General features: G+C 55.1%; 1 protein-coding gene across 1 annotated transcript; it reads right to left on the minus strand.

The window, feature by feature from the left end:
- Positions 1-1,144: 1,144 nt before the first annotated feature.
- On the minus strand, positions 1,145-15,352 carry LOC142823186 (maestro heat-like repeat family member 5). Its single transcript, XM_089771497.1, has 8 exons — positions 15,180-15,352; positions 14,641-14,796; positions 14,135-14,257; positions 13,613-13,715; positions 12,233-12,307; positions 11,520-11,615; positions 1,609-1,784; positions 1,145-1,156 (listed from the first exon to the last, which is right to left on the minus strand). Exons 1-8 carry the CDS (start codon positions 15,315-15,317, stop codon positions 1,145-1,147), a joined length of 879 nt encoding a protein of 292 aa, XP_089627623.1. The 5' UTR covers positions 15,318-15,352.
- Positions 15,353-15,618: the final 266 nt, after the last annotated feature.

Here is a 15,618-nt window from a genome sequence, read left to right on the forward strand (position 1 = left end):
AGGATCCAGAATCAGGGGATGTGGGGCAGAGGCTGGGGAGTCCCTGGATGTTATGGGGGGAGAGGAGAGATCTGTGGGGGGTTCGGGGCAGACAGCAGTGACCGGCCCCCCCCCCCCGTCTCACACAGCCCCCTGGGCAGGTCCCCTGAGGGGAGCGGAACTCTCGCCAAGGCGGGAAAATCCGGTTGGAACCGGTTCCCAACGGTCGCTCGGCTCCCTCGCCGCAGGGCCCCGGAGCCATTCCCCCCCCTGCCCAGTGCGGGTGCAAGTGCCCAGCCTCAGTGACACTGTCCCCCCGGCCCAGCTCCACCCAGCTCCGCCTGGCTCCCAGCCCACTGCCCTCTGCCGCCCAGCCCCAGGGTGCGCCCTTACTGCTGCCATGGTGGAGCAGAGCGCAGTGGGGCTGGGACATGGGTGGGGGCACTGCCATGATGGGTGTGGGGGGCTGACCCTTGGTGCCGCCCTCTACCCGGCCCCACAGCCTGGGGGGACCCAACCCAGAACAGACACAAATCTGACCCCTTCCCCCCCAGCAACAGCAGCAGGGAAGGACATTTAAAAAGGGACAAATCAGACTTGTCTTTTCTGCCCCCCTTTTTAATACTGTAAAAGCCGGTCAGAGTGGAAATGAGCGGAGCAGCAGCTTTAATACCCAGGCCAATGGCAAAGAGGCCCACGGATTTGGGGAGCAGTTTATGTTTTAATGACACTAACACGGTAACCAGGTCAAGGTAGAAACCTGAAATGAGTGAGCGGCGTCTCCCCTTCCGTCAGGACTGGGACATTTCTCTGCCCCTTTGAGCTGCCTTCGCTTCAGCCTCGACTTCCACACATTTCATTTCCAGGAGCCCTGTTCCGTCCCTGTCCATTTCTGGGTGTCTCTTCCACTCTCCCCCGATCCCTCTCACAGACCCACCCCCTCACGTTCTCCCTTCTTTCCCCTGTGTTTATACCCTCCCCTCCCAGCCGCTGGCAGTTTTCTACCCAGGAACTTGTCCTTTTGTTTTCTCTATTACTTCAGGTTCAGCTCCTCCTGCACCATCCCCCCATTTTGTAGCCTGTCCCCAGCCCCACTTTAGTTGTCCCCTGCCCAGCCCCTCATTGGCTCCTCCTGCAGCCCCAGGCATTCTCCCCCCTTCCTGTCTCACCCCTGGGGCTACAGGAAAAGAAAGGGGGGAGTTTGAGGTTATAGAGATGAGGACGGGGAGTCCTCCAGGGTCATAGAGACTGGACAGGCTGATTTAAAGGTCCCCACTGGGACATCCCTCTCCACCCCCATGTCTCAGGGACTCAGGCTGAGCTGGGATCCTGACCCCACCCAGAGCCAGGGTCAGATTCCAGGGAGGGAGCCCGGTGAGAAAGTGAAGATCGAGGCCTCGGTACCAGCATCGATAAATGTCACCTGCCCCCTATCACAGTCCAGGCAAACCCAGATCCTGCTGGGGGCCTGGCTCAGGGTCAGGGGAGTCACAGGGTCAGTGAGAGCCTGGAACTGATCCCCCCACTGCCCCACAGCCCAGATCCCCCCTTCAGGGCTGATGCTCCTTTCCTCCTCCCAGAGTTCCTTGCCACCCCCACAGCCCAGTGCCCCCAAACCCCCACCACTACCTCCCAGCGATGCCTCCCCGAGGTGAAGCCCTCCCGGCCCAGCACGCAGTGACCACTGTCAAATTTCTCAGGGGTGTCGGGCAGCAGCTGCTGTGTCTCTGCCCGGCTCACGCGTTTCCCATCCTCCGACAGGACGAGGTTGCTCTGAGCCGTGGCTGGATCCAGAGTCACGTTGGCTGGGGGGAGAATCAGAGTGTGAGAGGCAGAGCTCAGCCCTGGGAACGGTTTGATGACGTCAGGGACAGAATCTGCCCCAGCTGAGCAATGACTCAGGGACTCTCTTATCTCCAGGGGGCACTGGCTCTGAATGGGGAGCCGCTCTGAGGTCTCAGCCCAATGGCGGACGGAGTCACTCACCAGCAGACAGGGACGTGGCAGAGCAAAAAATGGAGCTGGAGACACAGAATGTCTCCCTCTGAAGGGGATTAAAGACCTTGAAATGTCAGGAAGCCCCTGGCGACTCCCACTCACATTATTCACAATTATCTTTACCCTGATGCACCCTCCCTCCCTTTTAAAATCTTGGTGCTTGGACACCCGTTGTCTGGTGTGGGGGCCAGCACTTTGGCCCATGACAGAATTAAACAAATCCCCAGGTAAAGTTCCGTTGCTCCTCATCTGGGCCAGCCAAAGAGAATTATCGCCCCCGATTTAAGAGTCTGAAGTTGGGATGTTGGTTTACAAAGAAAGAGCTCTCAGAGCTGAAGGAGGAGTGTGGGGGAGGGAGGAGAAAGAGAGGTAGGAAGTGAGTCCATGAAGGAGAAAGTGGAAAATGTGGATTAAAACAGCAGGAAGTTGGTGTTGGAGAGAGAGAGGGAAAAGGGAGGAGAAAAGCAGAACTTGACGGATCACAGGGGGGCATTGGTTTGAACATTTGGCTGGTCACTCTTGCGCCTCAACCTGACAATAGGCCTGGGATCAAAAGGGACAATAACAGCTCAGTCACTCGAGTTGGGAACTTTTCCATAATTAGCAGAGCCTGGTGTCAGGACGGTGTGTTGTTGTGTTGATCCCTTCCTCTTCCTCCTCTGAACCGCAGGGCCCCCTCTGTTCTTTGGCCCAGGAAATTAATTCCCCTTTCCGCCTTGTGTTTTGCACGGTGAGAGGGAGCAGGGTCTCCTGTCGATGAAACACGTGTTGGAATTACCTGCATCACTGAGGGATCTTCTCTGCTCTGAAAGCAAAGACACAGGTGAGGGTGAGAAGGAAGCCTGACAAATTCAGTACCAATAGGGTGAGTTACCACAGAAAGGGGAGCAGCAGAGAGAAGCCAAACAGAACATGCCCTTACCTAGTTCTGTGTGAAGTTTTCCTGAATGAAAAACAAAGAAAAAGTTTCCTGTAAAAGCTTCTCCTGGGTGAATTAACCTCCACTTGGCCCCCAGTCATTGATGGCCAGAAGGGGGGTGTTGTTCCAAAAAAAGCAAACATGATTCTGGGCTCCATGAACAGGTGTGTTGTGAGCAAGACACAAGGCAGTTCTTAAATATAGGAGGGTACATCTACACTACAAAGTGAATTCGAACTAACAGACATCGAATTAACTTTGGTAGGCGCTACACATACAAACCGCTAGCGGAGCGCTTAATTCGATCTAGGTAAACCTCATTCTACGAGGACTAAGCCTAGTTCGAATTAAGTAGTTCGAATTAAGGGCTGTGTAGCCACTTAATTCGAACTAGTGGGAGGCTAGCCCTCCCCAGCTTGCCCTGGTGGCCACTCTGGGCACCACCAGGGAAACTTTTCTGCCCCGCTCCCGGCCCCGGAGACCTTAAAGGGGCACGGTCTGGCTACGGTGCCCGTGCCAGGTGCAAGCCTGCCAGCACCCAGCCAGCACACCCTGCACCTGGCACAGCATGAGCCAGCCACCCGCTGCCACCCAGCCCTCCCACCTCTTCCCGGGACCAGGCTGGTGGCTCCTAGGAGCCTGCCTGGGGCCACAAGAGGCGGGCGCCTGCCTGGTCTAGTGTGGAGATCGTGGACCTCATCCAGGTTTGGAGGGAAGCCTCCAACGTCCACGACCTCTGCACTAGGCACAGCTAAGTGGCCGTCTAGGGCAGGATAGCTGCCAGCCTGGCCACCCAGGAGCAGGATTGCATAAAAATCAAGATGGTCCAGTGAGAACCCCGACCCTGAGCCCTGAGCTTAGAATGGCCATACTGGGTCAGACCAAAGGTCCATCTAGCCCAGTAACCTGTCTGCCGACAGCGGCCAATGCTAGGTACCCCGGAGGGGATGGACCGAAGACAATGACCAAGCCATTTGTCTCGTGCCATCCATCTCCAGCTTTCCACAAACAGAGGCCAGGGACACCATTTCTACCCCCTGGCTAATAGCACTCCATGGACCCAACCTCCATGACTTTATCTAACTTCACTTTAAACTCTGTTCTAGTTGTAGCCTTCACAGCCTCCTGCAGCAAGGAGTTCCACAGGTTGACTATTTGCTTTGTGAAGAAAAACTTTCTGTTATTAGTTTGAAGCCTGCTACCCGTTCATTTAATTTGGTGTCCTCTAGTCCTTCTATTATGGGAACTAATGAAGAACTTTTCTTTATGCACCCTCTCTACATCACTCATGCTTTAATAGACCTCTATCATATCCCCCCTCCGTCTCCTCTTTTCTAAGCTGAAAAGTCCCAGTCTCTTTAGCCTCTCTCCATATGGGACCTGTTCCAAACCCCTGATCATTTTAGTTGCCCTTCCCTCTCCCACCCTCTGTCTTCCACTCTCCCACCTCCTTTTCCCAGTCTCCCCTAGTTTTGTTCAATAAAGAGAGTTTCTATTTTTGAACACACGTGTCGTTTATTTTGTACATCAGGAAGGGGGGCTAGGGAGGGGTAAGTGGAAGGAGGTGAGGGAGGAATGGGGTACGAGCCCCCGATGGGGAGGACTGAGGTGGGTTTGCGGGCTCCTCGGGGTGGAAGCTCTCCTGCAGCCTCCGATTGACCCCCCCTCCCCCAGATGGCAGCCTGCGGCAAGTGCAGCCGGACTGATGGCCTAGTGCTGTGATGTGCCGAGTGTGGGCATTCAGGGCACTCCAAGCCAGGACTGCTTTGCTGTCCCTCATCGAGTTAGACAAGTGAGCGGGAAATCCTGAGAACTGTCTGTCCGGGGTGGGGGTCGAGTCCCTTTAAGCACAGCCCTCGGCTAGCCTGAGACAGCAGCTCCACGCTCTAAGTCCTAAGCTGATGCCCTGCCGGCACTGCTTTCGGCCATCCTTAACCTCGGTTCAGGGTCCATTCAATGTGGACATGCTAGTTCAAATTAGCAAAATGCTAATTCGAACTTATTTTTAGGTCTAGATGCACTAGTTCGAATTAGCTTAGTTCGAATTAACTAATTTGAATTAAGTTAGTTCGAATTAGTGCTGTAGTGTAGACATACCCGGACTGTCCCCTTCCAGGAACATGGCACTGCCTCCCCCGCCCCACACACACACACATGAACACCTTGCTTAGGGGGTTGTCAAGGGTGTCAACTCCCCTGACTGGGGTTCAAAACCTTGGATCCTTCACAGCCGGATACTTGACTGTATGTTTTCATCACAAGGGGGGGACTTTTTTACACTTTGCTCCCAATATCCCATAAGGGCCTGTGTCCTAGTCTCCTGGGAAACAACCCTTGTGTTTTGGGAGAAGTTGTTTATGAATGTCACAGTGAATAGAAATTCATTCATTCATTCAAATGCAGCTTCCATTTTTTCAAGGGAGAGAATATTTGCGACACAGACACTATCCCATGAGAACGGAGAAACACACATAAATCCACATTCACCAAGGCCACAGAGAAATCTAACAATAAACAATCCTAAGTCCCCCTCCAAACTCCCTGTTAGCTGCTCCTGGTCACAAGCTCCCTGGTCACTGACTCGCAGACCTATAAATCCCTGGTAGCCCCTCCTCCGACTGAGGCTCAGCCAATTAACAGAGACTTCTAGATTTCAAACCTTTTAGAAGCTCTTTCAAACAAACAAACAAACAAAAGATCAGCCCACAGCAAATAACACCCCCCCCCCACAAACACACACTACAGACAGCCACTTACCACAAGGGTCCCGTATTACTCCTCTTTTACCTGGAGAACTCCCTCTTCAAACTCCCTGTTAGCTGCTCCAGTTCGCAAGCTGCTATATAGAGCATCATGAGCTTTCATGGCCAAAACCCACTTCCTCAGATGCTCAGAGTGAAGAAAAAAGGGGGGAACATCGGGAGGTAACTGGGCAACAAATTAGCAGATGAATGTTAATGTTGATAAATGCAAAGTAATGCCTATTAGAAAACATAATCCTAACTAGAGGTACAACATGTACAAAATGATGGGGACTAAATTAGCTATTGCCACTCACGAGGGAGCTCTCGGTGTCATTGCAGATACTTCTCTGAAAGCATCCTTAGGTCACACAGTCAGTCCCTGGGGGAGCTGGGAAGAGGACCCTAGGAATCCTGCAATTCTCACCAACCATCATAGCTTGAAATTCAGACACTCAATGGCCTGAAGAAAGTCCCTTCAAACAAACTTCCTACCAACCATTGTTCCAGCCATGATTCAGCAAGGATTTCAGGAGAACCGGAATCATAGAATCATAGAATACTAGGACTGGAAGGGACCTCGAGATGTTGTGGAGTCCAGTGCCCTGCCCTCATGTCTAGCCCTCAGGGGTTCCCAAACTTTTTGACACAGGGACCAGTGAGTCCATCCACGAACTTTTGGAGGACTAGTAATGTTCATTTGCATATTTGCATATTCATTAATCAAATGATGAATATTCAAATAAGTTGTTTCTGGTCCTCCCAAAACCCCCAGTGCCAGCTTTATCAAATCTTTTGATACGGTCACCCACAATATTCTTGCCAGCAAGTTAAGGAATATGGACTGGATAAATGGACTGTAAGACAGACAGAAAGCTGGTTAGACCAGGGTTTCCCAAACTTTTTACTTTAGTTGGAACCTTTTTTTTCAGAACTGTTTTTTGCAGCCCAAAAATATAAACACATAAAAAACAAACTGAGAAAACAGAAGCCATATAACATGTCTGGTATTTTCTCATTAGGTAAGTTGTATTATTACTAGATGTATGAATTTGTAGTTTTGAACTGCCTGGCTGGTAAATGTGCTCAGGCTGCATGAGTGTGTCTCCCAGCCAGCCAGTTCACAGCTACTCCAGTGGTGTGTGGGGGGGGGAGGGAGGGACAATAGAATCCCCGGGCCGGACTAACTCAGGTTTTCTGGGGGGGAGGGGGAAAAGGGGTCAAGGGGGCAGCTCCTCGAGATCTACATATGGCCGGGTCAGTCCCACTCCCTGCAGGCCATTTCATTCCTCCCCCCTACTCCTCCTGCTGCGCCTCTGACCAGCTCCACTTCCCCCAACCCTCCCCTGGGCAGCCAGTTCTCCCCCACTTCTCCTCCCAATCTCCCTTGGCCAGCCCCACTGCCCACATCCAGCCCTCCATTCGTCAGCCGCTTCTCCCCCACACACACATCTTCCCCAGCCAGCTGTCTGCTCCCAACCTTGCACCCCCCCTCCCGGCAGCCCTGCTTCCACTGGTCCCCCAGTCTACGCAGCCTGCCCTGATTCCCCAGTCCAGTGCTGCTTCCGGTGGCCAGCTATTCCCCCCCACCTCACCCGCCAGCTAGGATCCTGCCAGGAGCTGGAACATCCGGCTGCAGACTCCGCCCAGGCCGGCAGAGGGCTTGGAGGACCCGGCACCACATAGGCACTCCGGGAGCGCAGAACACCCCGGCAACCACTCTGAGGCCCACCAGCCTGCAGCCCATAGTTTGGGAAACGCTGGCCTGGTGAGATTGTGGAATCTCCATCACTGGAGATATTTAAGACCAGGTAAGACAGACACCCGTTGGGGATGAGCTGGGGCAACTCAACTTTGGAAGCCCCAGGGGCCACACTGATACTTACAGAACATGATGAGCCTCAACTTAAGTGTGGTTACATATGCAAGCAAATACAGGCAGTCCCCGGGTTACATGGATCCGACTTACATCGGATCCCTACTTACAAACGGGGTGAGGCAACCCCGCACTAGCTGCTTCCCCCCAGCAGACCAGGGAGACGCGGAGCGGCTTTTCTCAGCAGACACCTCAGCTTGAGAATAAAGGACTGAGGGAAGTGAGGTGTGGGAGAATAAAACTGAGCTCTGGAGAAATGTTTGGCTAGAGTTTCCCCTACAATATGTTCCAGTTCCAACTTACATACAAATTCAACTTACAGTCCCTATCTTGTACGTAACCCGGGGACTTCCTGTATATACAAATAGCTTCTCTCACACGGACAGGCATGAATACAAAGATTAAGGCAAGACTACACAACACACAGGTCCCATTTAAGTCAGTTCTGCTGATATTAATAAAATGCAATATTTACCCATGTGACAGCACTTTTCAGGTGTGTCTAAACTACATGGCTCCATCGATGGAGCCATTTAGATTAGGCTGATTGGCAAAGGGAAATGAAGCCGTGATTTAAATAATCGCAGCTTCATGTAAATTTAAATGGCTGTTTCATTATTTAAATCGCGGCTTCATTTCCCTTTGCCGAACAAACAAACCTACATGGTTCCGTCGAGGGAGCCATGTAATCTAGACGTACCCTTCATGAGCAGTGACAGTCCAAGAATTTACCTGCTAGAACACATATCAACAGAAGAGCATTACACTGACTACTTTTTTGTTTCGGCTCCCACTCGCCGGCCATGTGTTGGTCCCCACATGAAGCCAAACTGCACTGCAGGGCACAAACAAACTGGCCGTGGGCAGCATCCCAAGTTATTAATGAATATTTTATAAACCTTTCCCTTTTCTCTCTGCTGCCATGTCTCCTCTCCTTGCTCCATCAGCTCCCCTGGTGTCTGTTGCCCCCAACTCCTCACCCTCCTCTGCTGTCCTGACTCCTGCCCTTCTCACTGCCCTGAGCCCTCCTGCAACCTGCCCCCCTCGACCAGCCCTTCTCTCCTTCCAGTGCCCAGTACTGAGGGCGGGGGGAGCAGCACAGCTCTCCCTGCTGCAACCCCCTGAGAGGAGCTGCCATGGGAGCAGCTTCACCTTCTCTGCTGTGGGTAGCCCCATAAACTCCCTACAACCTCCCAGCTCCCTGCCCTGAGTCCCCCCCCATCTCCTGCTCTGATGGCTGCATCCCCCCCATCACTTAGACCCAAAGATCTCCCAGAGCTCTTCCTTGAAACCTCCATCCCTCACCCCCTGCCCTGATCTCCCAGCACCTGCCCTGACTCCTCACTCCACTCCCTGCCCTGTATCTTGCACCCCTCCCAACCTGCCCTGAGTCCGAACACACCCAGCTCTCTCCACTGAGCCCCCCCCCCACACACACCTCCAGCCCCCTGCCTGACTCCTGCTTCCCCCTACTAAAAGAATTAAGGTCTCTGGGAACTCCGGGTACAGCTGCAGTGTTGCTATAAATGGGGCTGGGCCTACCATGCTGCAGCTAAATAAATAATTATATCTGTTTGCAAAGAATTCCTGCTTGTCGGGCTCGTCTTGCTCGGAGTCTCCCCTGTCTGCCGCAAGGGAATGGAGGGTTGGAGTCTGGCGGGACCTGCACAGCGCCCCACTCACTTTGGTACCGCGTTGCTGCTCACGCACGTCTCCAGCAAGTACCAGACCCCCCCGCCCCCGACGAACTGACAGAACAGCTGGGTCTTGCATAGTGGAGATTGGCCAGAAAGGGCTCAGGCCCCGCAATGGGATTCACTGCCCAGGGCAGCGCCACCTGCTGGTTGCCTCAAGAATTGGGCACCCCCATTCGGGAGGAAGGGCAGGTATCTCACAATATTGCACAACCCAGGACCCCCACCATTCTGTGTCCCAATACCAGGCTGCCTCTTCCCAACTCCCTTCACCATGAATAAGGGCAAAGCAGCAGATGCCAGACCCACAGCTGCCCTTCGATAGCTCAGCTGGCAGAGCGGAGGGCTGTCGTAGGCCTTGCCACGTTATCCTTAGGTGGCTGGCTCAGCGTGAAGGAAAGTGTCTTTTTCCCTCCTCCAGCTGAGGCAGAGCAAGAGAAGAAAGGCAGGGCAAGCCGGGCCCTAGGGGAAGGAGCCGGGCAGGCGAGGTGCTTCCAGGGATCAGCTGAAGGAGAGGAAATCTCTGTGACCCTGGGGAATGCCCTCTAGGAAAAGAGAGTCTGTCTAGATGGCTGGGTGGGAAGGCCTCATTCAAGTCAATGAACTATCAGGAAAAGCCCCTGTTCTGGCTGCTGTGACCAGCTCACCTGGGACTGGACCCCACCTGGGAATACCAGTGTTTGCCCATTGACAGGCCTGGGAACTAAGATCGGAGACAAAAGTTTCTCGCCCTCTGCACAAGCTCTTTGAGGCAGGGGTGTGACACCATCGTGGTTCCTCATTGACTCCGCGCCCAGAAGAGCCTCTTGGAATCAGCTGAGGAACAAGGCCTGGGCTGGGGGAAGAGCTGGCGCCAGGCTAGAAGGGTTTCTAGCGTGCGACAGGAAGACCTGGGGGTTTCCATGTGTAGCCTCATTTGCATACTTCTGGCACAACAACCCGCCAGTGTAGACATAGCCTAGGAAGGGGTCTTCTCTAGACGTCTGTGGGGAAAGGGTGGTTCAGCTCTGTCAGTGACCTGTGCCAGGGGCTGGCCGAGAGGGGCTGCAGACATGGCTGTGAGGTGCAGAAACGGGACTTGTCTTCCAGCGGCTGTGAGGAACGTGCATTGGGAAGAGGATTTACATTCCATGGGTCACTGGCTCTGCAGTCATGGGGGCCTAGTGAACAAGGTGTTGCCTTCTGGAGTCAAAACTTGTGGGTTTAAGTCCAATGTGGGGTGAAAACCTGCTTTTGTTCCCCTGCCTGGTGCACAGTAAGGTGAGGACTGAAGTGTGGTGGGAGCTGCAAAGTGCTCCAGGGACTTTGTGGTCAGGCTGCCTGCTGTCTCTAGCACTTGCCAGCTCCCCCATTGGGCTGAGAGAGCTGCTGAGCCTTGTTCAGAGGAGATGGCTAGACAGGGCTCAGGCCCTGCAATGGGGTTCGCTCCCCAGGGCAGCGCCACCTGCAGGTTGCTTCAGGCTTGCTCAGCTGATGCACCCTCTACCGATGGTCCCTAGCCTGTCAGGAGACGGGCCCCAGCCCACCAAATGCAGCCGAGTTTTCTTCATGACTTGGCCGTGCCACAATCTGGGCAGCCCCCTTTCGAGGGGAGGGGCAGGTATCTCTAGCCCCAGAACCCAGCACTCTGTGTCCCAACACAGGGCTCTCAGATACTGCTGCCTCTTCCTAACTCCTGCCTCCGTTCTTAAGGGCAAAGCAGCGGAGACAGAGCCAACACTTGACCTTCGTGTCGCTTCATGGCTTGGCCCTCTCCTCTGCCTGAGAGTGGTGCCAGGCCGCCCAGGCTTCAGCCTGCTCCAGCCCTGCTCCTGCTCCAGCCTCGTCCTTAGTCCTAGCGCAGCCCGGCTCGCAGTCCAGCTAAGCTCCCAGCCCTGCTCCTAGACGGTTCCAGGCCCGCACTTGACTCCTGGCTCTGGCTCCTGCTCTTAGCTCCTCTAGGCTCCACCGCCACCACTCCAACTACTAGGCCCCACTGCCACTGCTCCAACAACTAAGCCTCCCCCCCGACCACCCTCATCTCAGACAGACAGGAATAATTCACATTTCTGCTTTCCATGTGTCTGACCCTGCATTGGTCAGCACCGGCTTCCCTCTCCCATTGTGCTGCCCAGGTCCCCGGCTTTGCGAGAGCCTCGGAACGTCTTCCCAGGTGTCTCTGGGCTGGACTCTGCTACGGGAGCTAATGTCCCTTGTGAATACCCACCCCACGGCCCAGCCCCTGCTCCAAAGAGCTGCTCCCGTCTGTTGTACGTACCGTGGCAGGATGAAGAGTCCTTCTCTGTCGGTGCCGCTCCCTAATCAAAACGCACCCCACACGAGGTTCGCCAGCTTCTGCAGCCATTTAAAATGTTCATTCAGGACGATCGCTGTGGTCCTGTCTGATCTTAAAGGCACTTCCTGGAAAGCTGAAAGAAAGAGGAAATGGGTTGGAAACCTCACAGAGCTGCTGTCACAGGTGGCTGGGAAACCTTTGCTTCCGAATGGCCTTTGCCACGGAAACACGACAGCAACCGTAACTCTGGCATTTAGGTGCAGAGCCGCAAAGGGGCTTCGGCTCCTAACTTCTACCGAATCCTTTGTGCATTTGTACCGCCTTCAGTGCTCCAGAGGTGGCAGGGAAAGGTGTTTCCTGGGGGCCGCATGGGATGGCCTAGGAGCCGAGAACCCAACTCTGGGTGAAGGTCCCTGGCCTACAACCTCTCTAGTGGAGGGGAGCAGGTGGTGGAACTTTTTCTGACATAGGGTAAGAATCCTTCTCCTCCTCCTACTGACTAGTCATTTTCAGTTCTGGCTGGCCTCCCTTGAGAGCCTTTGTGTTCTTATCCCCATTTTACAGGTGGGGAAGGTGAGGCATAGAGTTGCTCCTGGGGGCTCAAATCTCCTGACTCCCATTCTTACATTGACCAGCAAGACCATTCTTCCCCCTTAAGCACTGTCCCCAGACAGAGACAGACACTGGGGCAGCTGTGTTCAGGCTTCATATTGCCCACAGATGCACAAACGCCCAGAGCTGTTTCCTTACCTTCACACAGGCGGTAGATGTCATCTGCACTCACTGTCTCCGCCAACAGGTAGACGAAATGGTGGATGGTCTCCCCTAAACAGACAAGGAATACCCCGGAGCTCAGGACTTTTCAACATCATCCCTGAAAATTGCTAAAGATTCAGCCATTCCCACAAGACAGCCCTTGGGAAATTCAATACCCAGCCCTTCGATGTGGCACGAAGCACATGGGAGAAAGCATCCGGCCCCAGAAGTGACTGAAAGGCCGATTGCAAAGGAGACTGAAATCGCATCTTGCTGGTTTCGTGAAGATGTGGCCAAAAAGCTGTGGGCAGGAGAAGTTGGAAGGGACCAAATGGCAAAGTGGCTCCCTCCAGCTTGCAGTAAATGTGAATTCTGGCTCACGCAGATCCCCACTGTCGGATTCTGGTGCTTGTCAGGCTGGGTGCATTGATTTAAATCAAGTTTCCCACTGGTATTACTTCTCTAATTGCCTCAAACACTAGTGCAAATCTCCTCAGTGACACATAGTAATTTATAGCTGGGAGTAGCATTTTACACCAGCTAAGAGAGCACCTTGTGTGTCATTCTGGTAGATAACCTGACTTCTGTTAATTTAGGAAATAGCACATGATCACCAGTGTTAAGCTGCAGACCTTGAAGCAGCATGTTAGGGATGGGAAGGACTAAATCATACACAAAAACATAATAGGGCTGATATTTTATTCAACTAACTCTTCCATGTTATATCCATGTTTCACATTTGCAGTTGCAGGAGGCTCCTGAGTTGCTGGCTGATGCTTGTCCTGAAACCCCTTTCGGTTCATGTTCATTTTTTATTAATTGAAACAGATGTGTCCCCAGAACACTAAATGTGCGGTGTCCTTACGACTTCTGCAGGGAGCTCTCCTCTTCCCCCCTCCCACTGGCATTGTGATGCAGCTCTTAAACTAAGTTTCCCAAAAAGCTAAGTTGTGCTTGGGAGACACTTAATTTTGCTGTAAACCCACTGAAAGACGTATCCCAGAGGGGACCTTTGGGAAAGCTGAGTTCTGCCTGGACCAGGCTCACCACCAGACAAGCAGAGAACAAAACGTATCGGATCCGGGCTATGTCTGTCTGTGCCCATGTGTCTCAGCGGGATGACAGAAATTGAAAGCCCAGAACTGACAAGGAGGAAGAGATGCTGGTTAGGCTAGATAGACTAGAGCCATTAATGCGTTTGGATGAGACTGTCGGGATGGGCGGCGCATGTTTGTGATAACATCGTAACCTATTGAACTGATTGTTCAATGAAACTAGTGAAAATTCCCCCTGGTCCCAGAGAACGGAGTGGGAAGTGGAAAAAGAGCTTTGAAGGAAGCATGGGAAAAGCTCACGTGGGTTTGCTCTGCTTACCGATGAACAGGGCTGCAGAATGTCGGATGGACGGCTGGGAGCTTTCCAGATACTTTAAAGCCTGGAACAGGAGCCTTGGGATGTTCCTCTCGTTATTCTCCATCTAGGAACAGAGCAGGGAGAAATGCTCAGTGCAGACAACGTGATCTGCCCACAGCGGGCAGGCCAGGGCTGCTGAAGCTCAGAAGGAGGGCAGGGCAAGAGCCAGTAGGAGCCCATACGATGGAGCTGCCCCTCTCGGAAGGGCCGGATGGAAAGGGTGCCCTGCAGTCCCAGTGTCCTAACCCCACAGGGCCTGCAGGGCATCAGGGGAGTGGAGGGCAGGAGCAGGGTGCACAGCCGCTGTGCCCCCCACAAGCAAAAGGGGCAGGACCCCACGGGAGCCCTTCTAGGAGTGGCGGCCTCTGATGTCCCTGCGTGACGAGCGGGGTGGAGAACCCCCTGGGTGCTCGGGGGGTGGGGCTAGAAAGGTCTCCCTGAGCTCCCCACTCACTGCTCTGCGGGCCCAAAGAATACACCTACCAGGCACTTCCCGACGCACGGCAAGAGCTGCGAGGAGCCGTCCCAGGCCAGGCTGCAGAAGAGACTCTTCCGATTGGCCCAGCCGAGGAACACGGCGCAGCGGAAGAGGGTCACTTTGCAGCTCTGCAGCACAAGGGGAGAGCGAGGGGCCTCGCTGAGAGAGGGAGCATCTGGGGCACGTCCCCTCCTCCCTGCTCCTTGGACTCCTGCTCTCCCTGCCAGGGGAGGTTCCTGCCCCTTTTTCCCAATGGGAGGCTGCTCAGGGGAGGGGCTGAGAACTGGCTGGCGAGAGCCGGACGGGATCTCCACAGCTCAGCCCTTCTGCGCAGAGACGGCAACGGCAGCGCCAGGCCGCTCTGGGACCCCAAAGGGTCTGAGCCCAGGGGCTCTCCCCTGTGGTCCCTGCACGTCCCCAGTGGCCCTGGCTGGGCAGGGGCTCTGGAGACGGGTGGGGCCCAGTGGACTCTGGCGCTTTGCTCTCTGGAAATACCGAGCGCGGCACTTACCAGGATCACGCTCTGCTCCTCGTCTGCCAGGTGGAGCAGCAGCGGGAGCAGGCAGCTGGTGAGTTCCTGTTGCATGGCCGGTTTGTCTGGGTCCTTCACCCCGCTCAGCATGGTGCCCAGCAGGGAAATGGCGGCTGAGCGGACACTGCCCCTCTCCTGGCAAGGACACGCGGGGGCGGGGAAGCCGGTGAGAGCCGGGCCGTGTCCCTGGCCACAGAGACTGCTCTGGGCTCCCCTCCCGGGGCCCTGGGGCCTGGCGCTCACCCCTGCCCCCTTGGGGAGCAGCAGCAGGCGGGGGAGGATCTGGGGACAGGAGGTTCGGGGGGGAGGCTGCAGCAGGGCTGGGAGCTTGGTGCTCAGGTTGGCCCAGAAGGGCTCTGCCAGGGAGGAGGCTGCATCGGAGACGCCCCACCCTTGGCAGGGGCCCCCTTGGGTGCCGCGTGGCCGGCCTGAGGGGGGAAGGGGCTGGGCAGGGACATACCAGGGCGGCAGGGAGAGGAGGGAGGGGGAATGTGTTTCTCCGGGGTTCCCAGCCTTACGTGGTCAATGAGCGGGCGCAGGCTGGCTGCCATGTCCTGGGAGATGGAGCCAAGCCCCTCCCCGGCGAGCAGGTAGATGGCGTCTGCCGCCTCCGTCATGGCCTCCAGGACAGTCCTTGCGTCCGTGGCGCAGAACATGGCGATGGTCCCGGGCAGCTGGGCCCGTAACAACTGCCCCTGTGGGAATGCAGAAGGCAGCTCCCCACTGTCCTGGGACGCAGCCTGGGGCAGGGGCTGGACCCTCCCTCCCCATCGGCCAGACCCCAGGGACGGCCCAGCCCCCCAGCAGGGGAGAAAGTCCTTCTCCTGCCGCTCCGCCAGGTGCTTTGCACCCCTGGCCCTTGAGCAGAGCCTGCCCTGTCGCCTGCCGAGAGCCGCTCCAGGCCCCGCCCACCGAGCTCTGACCCCGCCCCCCGACTCCTCTGCCGTTGCCAAGTTT

The sequence above is a fragment of the Pelodiscus sinensis genome, chromosome 19 (assembly GCF_052426305.1).
Source record: "Pelodiscus sinensis isolate ZL-2025 chromosome 19, ASM5242630v1, whole genome shotgun sequence".
Taxonomy (NCBI): domain Eukaryota; kingdom Metazoa; phylum Chordata; order Testudines; family Trionychidae; genus Pelodiscus; species Pelodiscus sinensis.